We start from the raw sequence: 10,581 nt of genomic DNA on the forward strand, positions 1-10,581 counted from the left end.
GGCCTCAAACTCAGAAATCCGCCTGCCTCTGCCTCTGGAGTGCTGGGATTAAAGGCATGCACCACCACGCCTGGCTTTTATGAAGCTTTCAATTTCCAATCTCTTCCTTCTCTTCTCAAAAGTGAGAATAAGACACCTGGTCTTCAACCCTGTGTCTGGGATCTCAAATTTGGCTCTGAATATGTGTTTCAAATCTCATTAATTACAATATTGGTCCCAAGAGGTACAGCTGCAAAGAACACTCTTTGTACTCAAAATAATTTGAACAAGGGCAAAGAAGCATTTTATTTACATGTGTAAACATTAAGGGAGAAGCAGTACAGGATGGCTCAGGTAGCTGCTGAGAGTTTTAATGATAATTGATTCGGTTACTTAAGCCTCAAGGTCACCACATATACACACATATTCATATAAAAGTCACTTATATTTCTTGGATGCTATCACTCTTGCAGCGGTAACTCGGGCATTAATTTGGCAAGTTCTGAACTAAGACCTTTTAACATTTTATTCTTTCCAGATACTAAGACCATATTGTTCTGAATCCTATATCTTATTGTGCAGATATGTAATTTAGTTTTTAAATATCAGAAAATATGCCATTACCTACAGGACTTTCTAATGAAACAAATTTGGTGAAAAAAAAAACCAATCACATGAACACATTACAATAATAGACAGCAAATAGTATCTCCAATTTTCCTTCTTCATTTTCTTTTCTCTTTAGAATACATCAGGGCAAGCTGCAACTGTTTGTGGTCCTGTGCTATCAGAACACAACACCTACGACCAGACATTGTCATCCTGTTAACAACTGTTGGCCTGGGGGTAGACAGTCAAGTGCATAATAAAGATAACTAAGTGCCTTACAGGAGGAGGGTCATCTGCAACATACCAGAGCAACCTAACTGCCTTGCTTAAGATCGGATTGGCCATCTAAAGTAAGCAGCCCTAGCTATAAGTCAGAATCATTTGGAAGCTAGCAATTGTAAGTGCTTGGGTCCTACTCAAGGTCGATTGGTCATTCTGTAAGCAAACAAACACAGACAGGAGAATCTCAACACCACTTTAAGAATAATGGTCATTGTTTTGTTTCCTTTTGACAGCACAAGGTCCATTTTTGGTTTCAATGGGAATCTTTCCCTTTTCCAGGTGTAGGAAAAGGGTAAGCTCCTTGTCACACATAGAAACACTTGCAAAGTGAAGGTTACATGGCAAGGCAACCTCTCTCTCTCTCTCTCTCTCTCTCTCTCTCTCTCTCTCAATAGGGTGTTCTGTGCCCCACCCCCCACCCATGACCTATTAAGTAGCAGTACACCTGGTCAAGCTGGCTTCTATCTTTTACCCCTGACAGCAGGTGGTGACTGTATCTCATTCCATCAGTGGGTGCTTGATTTACTTACAGTCTGACTCCATCCTCTAACTGGTATGAAGCAGACGAGAAGGTCAGGAAATATAGGTCCTTGTGACGTTAACTATCTTTGGTAGAAAAACCCAAACCGTTGTTTCTGACTCAGTTGTGGACCTGGAAGGAGTTCAGCAGTTGCCAGAGGTCTCTTCCTGAAAGTATTCTGAGCACTGCCACACATCCATGGGTGGTGCAGAGCCTTAAGATGGTAAACATTTCTGACTTAAAGCTAACAGCAGATCAATGAATAACAGCGCCACAAGGCTAGCTTTGGAGGTAATGTTTGGGAATGGTGGCAACTTTATACATATTTGAGCATTTTAGCAAGTTTTTTTTTTTTTGTTGTTTTGTTTTTTTTTTTTTTAAGAGAGGATTGCTGGCTGGTTCAGACCCATTTCTTCTAGGCCTTCACAGTCCATGAATAAGGTTTCAAGCACCAAATCCCTGCAGATTATTAGAACCCAAAGGGAGGACATGGACGCTGTGTAGCTCAGCCACCATTGTGGGTCATTTAAAACAGAAAATAAAATTACAGTTTGAAATGGCAAATTATTTCTCTTTGGAATGAATCTAGTTAAGTCAATGTCACCTTGTATACTTTCTTTATACCACTTCTTTTACTGGCATAATTATTGTCTATTCTATAGAAATGTATATTTTTAAAAGCCATGTCTGCCCTCCATTATTTTTGTCATGCTCATGCCTCCTCCATTGGACTGTTTCTTCTATTCTTTCCCCCTATTTATAGTTTACTTTCCACCTTCATTTCCCTCAACAACAGTGGAAGTCCGTCCTCTTTATTTCCCCCAGTCTTTGATTGATGTTCAGTTGCCAGCCCGTTTTGATTCTCTCCCTCTGTCTCACTCACTGCCCTTCTTTAACCTTCTGCTGTTTTATTTCTGTCACTTGCTATCAGAACCCACAAACTCCATTTCTTTCCTTTCCATCTATCTCTGCATCTCCATATGCATTTTTATGATCCTACTGCTAAATGCTTAAAGCTGTGCGCAATAGAAAGGTAAGCTTCCTCATTTGAATGTTATTTCCTTTCCTTAGCATAACCGTTACTCCTCTATTCATCCTTTTCTGAGGTCTCAGTGTCCTACCCCAATGGCACCTCTCTTCCCCTGTCACCTCCCATTTGAAGCTCATCTCTTCTCTCAACCGGATTTCTACTCTGTCTGATTTTACAGCCAAGGATCTTTAACAAAATAAAGGATGGAGTCTATCAGAAACCAGGTTGCGTGTGTCTTGAGAAACTTTTGCGCATTCACTGAAATGAGATTAGGGACTTGGATCCAAAAATATTCTCGGGGAGTTTTCAGCTTGGGCACAGCTTTGCACATCTTGAGCTCTGCGGCCTATTCTGCTGGGCAAATACAGGGATGTCTTTCAGGGCCTTCTCTGAATCTTTCAAGTCCAAGGGTCAAACTGAAATGACATTGCCCATCCAAACTATAAAAGCAGGCCGAGTAGAGAATGCCTGGGCCCCTGGTCTGTTGCAGGTCTGTGCAGAGTACTGGGGAGGTAGGGGCCCAGGCCTTGGACCACTGCGGCCCCACGAGCCGGTCTCTTGACCTCTTTTGGGGGTGGGGTGGGGTGTACTCCCCTCTTAGACAGGAGGCAGACGCCAGGGAGGGTGCTCCTTTGGGATTCAGGGCTTGACTTCAGAGTCGGCGAGAGCACCTCGGCGGGCGCCCCAATGGGAGGCACGGTGCCTCCCAGGGAGAGCCTGAGGTTCGTTCGCTCAGTCCTTGAGCCAGAAGGTCGAGGGTTCAGAGCGGGCGTCCCCGGCCTGCCGGCCCTCCGGGAACGGGATTGGGGCGACACCCCAGACAGGAGGGATGAGATCAACCGCGGGTACCGACCCGGGGTGCCTGGCCGGAGAGGAGCGGGAGAGGAGGTTGGCGGGACCCCGGCGCCGGGTCCGCCTGTGGACTCGCCGGGCGCCCCGAAGTCTGGGGCCGCCGCGACTCCCGTTCCGCAGTCGCTGCCAGGCACTCCAGGCCGCACTTTCCCCTCCTCCCCGCGCCTTCTCTCCAGTGAGGAGCCGGGCGCGGGCGGCGCGGGGGGCGGGGCGGCGGCGGAGGGAACAGCCAGTTGTTTAAAATCCTTCTAGAGCAGTTTCTAATTCCCCCCTAGCGCCCGGGTTCGGAGGGGGAGGGGGGAAGGAGAGCGGGAGGGGGAGCGCGGCGGAGAGGGAAGGAGGGAGGGAGGGAGGGAGAAGGAGCTGCTTGTGGACGTTGTACATCGTGGTGCGGAGCCTAGTGCGCACCACGATGTACAACGTCCACAAGGGAACAGCCAGTTGTTTAAAATCCTTCTAGAGCAGTTTCTAATTCCCCCCTAGCGCCCGGGTTCGGAGGGGGAGGGGGGAAGGAGAGCGGGAGGGGGAGCGCGGCGGAGAGGGAAGGAGGGAGGGAGGGAGGGAGGGAGGGAGGGAGGGAGGGAGGGAGGGAGGGAGGGAGGGAGGAGACTGCCGCTTAGGCCGAGCCGCCGCCGCGCGCTCCGGCAGGCCGGAGGGAGGGGAGGCCTGTCAGTCTCGCGCGTTGCCAGGGCGAGGAGGGCGGAGCTCTGGCGTGGGGCGGCCAATGGTGGGGGTGGCTGCGTGGGTCGCCATGGGGACGGGGCTGTTCCCGGGGAGGCTGTGATGGGTTGACAGGTGCGTGACAGTGGGAGCTGCTCTCGGCACAAGCATGTACGGCAAAGGCAAGAGTAACAGCAGCGCCGTCCCGTCCGACAGCCAGGCCCGGGAGAAGTGAGTGTCTCCGCGCCGCAGCCACCTCCGCCTTCGCACGCGCGCACACTCGCGCACGCACTCGCACTCTCCGGGAACCGCAGCCACACGGCCGCCCCGCCGCGGGGGAGCCGGGGGTGGGCTGCAGGGGGAGGCGCGGGGCGGGGGCGCGCGGCTCCGGGGAGCGGCCGCCTGCCTCCACGGGGGAGCCCCCCGGGTGGGTGGCCGCGGGCAGCGGGCGGCGGGAGGGACGCGCGTGGCGGGGGGACGGCGGCGGCGGGGATGGAAACTTGTTTGGGTGGTTGAGGGGAACCACCCGCGGCTTCACCTCCTCGCAAAGTAACTTTGGAGCTGTGGTCCAGGACGGCCGGGCCGCGGCGCGCGGCGGGCCTGGGGGGCGCGGGCTGCGGGGCGGCCGGGGTCCGGCGGGGCCGCGGCGGGGGCCCGCGAGCGTGGAGAGGGGAGAGGACGGCGGGCCGGGCGGGCGGAAGCGGGGCCCCGCGGGGCGCGGAGGGCAAGTGCGGGCGTGGGCCGGACGGGCGGGCGGGCGCAGAGACGCGGGTCCGCGGGTTCTCCCGGCGCAGGCCGAGCTGGCTGGCGGGCGGGCCCGGGGCGGCGGGGGAAGTTTGGGAGTGGGAGCCCCGAGTTCCCGGAGGGAGAGTGTGTGCTGGCCCGCGCGGGGTCGGTCGCGAGAGCTTGGCGCTCCTGCCTCCCGCCTCACACCGGCTCGGCGGCGGCCCCAGAACTTTTTGAGACTTGCTGTGTCCCCGGGGGTTGGTGGCCGCGGGCGCGGAGGGCAGGTCCCGTGGGCCGTGGCGGCGCCGCGAGGAGGGCTGCCCGCGGTGTGGACCCGGCGCGGGTCGGCGTGGGGGCTGCGGCAGAGATGCTGGGCACAAGCCGCTCCGCTGGGTCGTGGGGGGATACAGGTGGTAACTTCGGTGGGAACCCGGAGGACGTTGGGGAGCCGGGGTGCCACGGTCGCGGCACGCTGCGGAGCAGGCTAGTTGGCTGCTATTCTTGTGTACTTGTAACGGCGATTTGGTTGTTACTAAAATGAGAGCGAATAGTGACTCTGACACCGAGGAAGAACCTTCCCCCCCCCCCCCCCTTTTCCTATGTGCAGATGTTCAGACTGATTCCCTGTACTGGGTCTGCTGGGGGCGGGGGGGGGGCGTCAAGCTTATCCTTGTCATTGAACATACTGTCTTGCTGAGGGGGGGCTCAGGCTGGGGGAGAGCAAGTCCTTCTCAGAGGTACTCTGGGTCTCTTGCATACAAAAACAGCTTGGTAAATAAAAAAATCCAAATGTGTATGGAGTTTCCCCCCCTTGCTAAGGCAGTTAGTCATACCCTTGAAAGTTTGTTGTGCCCCAGGGAGGGGAACATGTTCTAATCTTTGTGTTGGCAGCAATACACACATAATTCCCATAGGGTTTAGAGGTGGCAGGCCCTGATGTTGGAAAACAAAACACAACAACAACAACATTAATGGAGAGATGTCGTTGGTTTCTTCACTCCTGGTATTTTAAAGATTTTGCTGTGACAAGGAATATAAAAAACATACAGTGTTTATTGCCTGGTTAAGAAACTGTAGTTACTGAACTTGGAGTTCTAAAATATTACTGTGTGCTTATTGATCATTTGGCTGTAATATATCTGATAAAAACATCTGGAGGAGGACGCTTTAATAATTATAAAATACCCGAATTTCACATTTTGAGGAGTGAAAGGAATTGTATGTGATGCATTGAAAACAGAATCTTGTTGGGGGTTACCTGAATTTGGTATTAATTTGGGTTTTAGCTGGACTCCCATGAATAGCTGATATTCAGCCTAGTCGATTCCTTAGTCTCATGACTTTAAAAAAACAAAAATAAAATTGATTTTTAGTGCGGAGACGACAAGGGAGTTAGATTTGGTATGTTTTGGTCCTTTCCAGCTCTAATTCTGATTCTGTCACAAAAACAAGTAATTGCCACTTTACTCTCTCATCTGCCAAACTGAGCACCAAGGAACATCATTCTTAGGAGCAAAGTGACGAGGGCTCTGCTAGATGGTGCTGTTTGATTTAAATATATTTCTTCCATTTACTACAATTGGCAGTAGAGTTCTTAACTCGTTTTGCCTTGCGGACTAGACAGGTGAAGAAGCCACTTGAGTTGACAGTGGCTGTCTGAGTTTATCCTTTCTGCGTTAATTTCTAGCAGATCTAAGACAAACATTGAAGAACACCCTATTTTTATAGAATCAATGTCATGGGAGAGCTGATGTGATCACTGTTGTTTCTGTTTACTGATATCAGTATGCTGATTGCAGAAGATAGGAAACTTAAAGTTGCCATTAAAGGTACGGGGACGGGTTTTTGTTTTTAATTTTGAAGGAGGCAGATTTGAAGAGTTAGCCAAGAGATAAATAATTCTCTAGTAAGCAACTTAAGACAGTTCCAGTCTTAAAAGTCACAAATAGTTTATATTTTAGTAATAAGTACGAGTATATCTTTATAAAACAGTTTTGCAGAATGAGTTGTGAGTAATGGCAAAGATGGAGTGCACATACGAGCTTTATAATCAAGAGTGTGTTTTCTCACTCAGCTTCACAGTGGAAACCTGGCAGTCACTTACCTGAATTAAATCTTTGCTTTGTCTTGCAATAAGAAGTTACTCTATAAAGTATTTGAAATTAATCCATGGCTTATATAATTTATAAAATTTTGTTTTGTAATTCTGAACATAAAAATTGGCTAGGGTCAGGTTAATTGTGTGTTTTGTTGTTTTACAAAACAAACAGGTTAAGCCTACTCAGAGGTTTGCAAAAGGGTTAATTAGGGAGAGTGTTTGAACAACCCTGGGGAAGGTGGGCTGTTGGAGGGGAAATTTTAATCCTGATCCTGATAGATTATTGCCACTGGTTTTAGTACTTCCCTTATAGCACTGACCACGATGGTAATTAAATAATCGTGTAGTCAGTGTTTCTTTTGAGTAGGGAACAATACTTTTTATTTCTTCTCTTAAGGTGGGTTTTTTTTGTTTTTGTTTTTTGTTTTTGTTTTTTTTAACATTAAGAACCCTGTCTTCTAATACTGGAAGTTCCAGTTTCTTGGTGATGGATATGTCAGACTCAAAGGGATCTTTGCAGTGTGAAAAGTTCTCATTGTAAGGACATTCAAGGTTGAGTTCTATATTCTTTAGCATGGTTTTATTTAAAAAAAAAAATCCTGAACAGGAATCCAGAGAAGAACTGTTGTGTTTGCCACAGTGTATGCCAACTCTGTGTGGAGAGGTTCATCATGTTTATTTTCTCTTTATTCATATTTCTTCGTGTTCTCCCAATAATTCTGATAGGTGGCTTTTTTCCTTCTCCATTTATGTAACAAGACAGACTCCCTGTCTGATTAACTACCCAGGGATAAGATGCTAGAAAGTAGGAGAGCTGTGCTTTCAGACAAGGTTTCTCCAGCTTTAGCACTTGTCATTGAAACTGAAAGATACAGTTTCAGTGACCAGGTTACCTTCTCTATGTAGGATAGAGTGTCACCGATTTAGGAAGCAGGATTACATAATCAGATATAACAGCATCAGGATTTTGTCAGCTATGTCATCTTGACCATTGCTGCATCCTTGGGCTTATAACTTTCCATGTCGGCAGGTTGCAAGTATGTATGTGGTGTGGAAGAAGGCAGAGAAAATTTAGAGATGGAAGTTAGAATCCTAAAATAAAGAAGAATCCTTGTCTCTTGAGACTTTCCATTTTGTTTGATCACTGACAATCTTAAATTAAGTATAACAGTTGTGAGCAGTTTCTTTATGTTTAAATATGTTTAAACCACACCACCAAAGAAGTAGTGATAAGCCAATACATACTGATACATTTATTTATTTATTTATTTATTTATTTATTTACTTACTTACTGAGGCAGGGTCTGGTGTAGCCCAGACAAGCCTGAAACTCCCTGTGAAGCAAGGATGCCCTTCAACTTTCACCCTCCTGCCTGCCTCTAGTTCAGTGCTGGAATTATGGGCGTGTATCACCACACCCATTTTTATGTGGTGCTGGGCAGGCTCACTACCAACTGAGCTACAGCCTCAGCTTCTCATTTGTTAACATTCTGTTATGATACTGAAGAAGAATTTGCTAGGAATTGAAGATGGGCATGAGAGACACATGGTAAACAGTAACGTTTATCAAGGAGTTATTGAACATAGACATTAAACTGTAACATGGGGCACGGAAAGGTAATTGTGATGTTTAGATGTTGGTTCTTGAGGTGGGAATTCCGGAATGAAGTTTACTATGTGCTCCTTCTGAGTGGCTGCGATCTGAAGAGTATGTAAGTGCTCCTGAGTGGGACTTGTTAGGGATCAGGAGCTGCTGCCCTCCACCTTGATCTCTGTTTCATCATTAAAGCATCCCTACCAAGCAAAAGTTATGTCTGCCTTTCTTGCTTTCTGAAAGAAATAAGGCAGGTGAAGTAATACAGATCTCTTTAGAAACTTGTTTGATGAACAGCTGACACAATTTAAGATTTCTAGTTTATTCTTTTGGGGAAGGGAGGCTCTGGGAGTCACATTCCTGGCCTTGTGCAGGCAAAGCATATGCTCTTCACTGGTGACATCCCAGCCCACAGGATTTCTAAGGCCCATGAGACATTGTTACAGGGACAGAAGATACTGACTCTCCTCCCAATTTCCAGGATGTTTCCTCTAAAATACAAAGTAATTTGGATCCAAAATGTCATTTTAGCTGTGAGATTTTTTTTTCTTTTGATGGATGTCTTTTATTTTACGAAAAGAATAAAATAACCCCCCCCCCTTTTTTTTAAGGAATGAATCTGAAGAAAGAAATTGGGAATAGTGAGTTACAGGATCTCACTATGTAACGCTGGCTGGCTTAGAACTTCCTAGGTAGCCCAGCCTGGCCTAAAACTCACAGAGATCCACCTGCCTCTGCTTCCCAAGTGCTGGGATTAAAGGCGTGGGCCACCAAGTCTGGCAAGTTTTAGTATTTTATGTAGAAATTTATTATAGTTCTTAAAAATAGTATTATAAATACTATAAACTATCAAAAATGTAAAATGTCTATTTTCATACTTTCAGTTTGCCCATAAAAAAACCATTTAGGATGAAGAGAAAGATCATTAATTTGAGTGTATAGTGGTACCACATGTGGCTCACATCTCCAGTTGCTACTAAAGGACAGAATTGTGTTTTTTAAAATTAGACCATGTTCTGGAGCAGGGGGTTGGATGCCCAGGTGGAGGCTGTCTGGTAGTTTCCAGTTCACCCCTGTAGTTTGCAGTTCCAAGTAAAATTTGAATTTAGAATCTTCTAAGAAGCATGGAGATCATAGCTATATATCAGTGTGGAACACAAGATTAGAACCCCACTTAAAGCTTTAAAGCTTTGAAAGTCTTTTGAGACACATGCAATAAAACATCCATAGCTGTAATCATGTTTTGGCATGCTACTGTGTAGTGACATTGTTTACTAACAGTTAATCCTTGGTAAACTTTTTTTTTTTTTTTTCCGGGACAGGGTTTCTTTGTGTAGCCCTTACTGTCCTGGAACTCACTCTGTAGACCAGGCTGGCCTCAAACTCAGAAATCCACCTGCCTCTGCCTCCTAAGTGCTGGGATTAAAGGCATGTACCACCACTGCCCAGCAATCCTTGGTAAACTTATGCTAAAACTTTAAATTTATTAAGAACATATTTTTTAAAAAATGGACTTAAAATAACTTTGCAATAATGGAATAATATGTGTTTTTTAATTTTGAAAAATAGTTTTGAATAGAAATTAATGGAAATATTCACATTTTAAGAGTGCTTCTCAGATTTTGTTTGTATTATATAAATACAGCTTTTTGTATAAGACGGAAGTTAATGGGATGATAAGGAGTTACTTGAGTACTACGCTGAAACCACCTATAGGCACTAAAAAGGTAGTACAGGGTAAAGATGACAGCCCATCCTGGTCTCTTAGCAGAAGCTGGTCTTGCCTTCCCAAGCTGTTGGTAGCACACATTGTGAGACAGTACTGCAAAGCAGGTTCAGTGGGCCACAAAGCAAGGAGAGTTTTTTCATGAAGGTGTTAGATTCAGTGGAGGCTCTGATGGATGAGTAATTTTTGTCAGAGTTAATAGCTAAAGAATTCCCAATAGTGGAGATAGTCATAGTTTCAGATAGTCACAAGAGCAGAAATTTATCTGAACTGACCTAAGCAGGCCTAATGCAGTGTCTGTTTCTGTATCATCTGTATCAAGCCTGTTTCTGTATCATCTATATTTAATCTTTCTCGTCCATCCTTCACCTTTTAAAAGAGAAACATCAGCTGATACAATTTTCTGGTAATGATAATTCTCATACTTTGAGAACTCTGATGGTTGTTTTGTCTTTCTCTTTCTTTCTTTCTCTTTCTTTCTTTCTTCCTTCCTTCCTTCCTTCCT

General features: G+C 46.4%; 1 protein-coding gene across 5 annotated transcripts in view; it reads left to right on the forward strand.

Annotated features, from left to right (window-relative positions):
- Positions 1-3,092: 3,092 nt before the first annotated feature.
- Ssbp2 (single stranded DNA binding protein 2) overlaps positions 3,093-10,581 on the forward strand; it is a 240,715-nt gene continuing 233,226 nt past the window's right edge. For 3 of the 5 annotated variants that reach the window (XM_029468161.1, XM_029468156.1, XM_029468160.1), the window contains exon 1: positions 4,012-4,163. In XM_029468161.1, coding sequence (XP_029324021.1) covers positions 4,102-4,163 — 62 coding nt within the window. In that variant the 5' untranslated portion in view covers positions 4,012-4,101. Of the gene's footprint in view, positions 3,143-4,011; positions 4,164-10,581 lie in introns of those variants that run through there. The other 2 variants (XM_029468157.1, XM_021180034.1) reach the window with 2 other exon arrangements.

The sequence above is a fragment of the Mus caroli genome, chromosome 13 (assembly GCF_900094665.2).
Source record: "Mus caroli chromosome 13, CAROLI_EIJ_v1.1, whole genome shotgun sequence".
Lineage (NCBI taxonomy): Eukaryota > Metazoa > Chordata > Mammalia > Rodentia > Muridae > Mus > Mus caroli.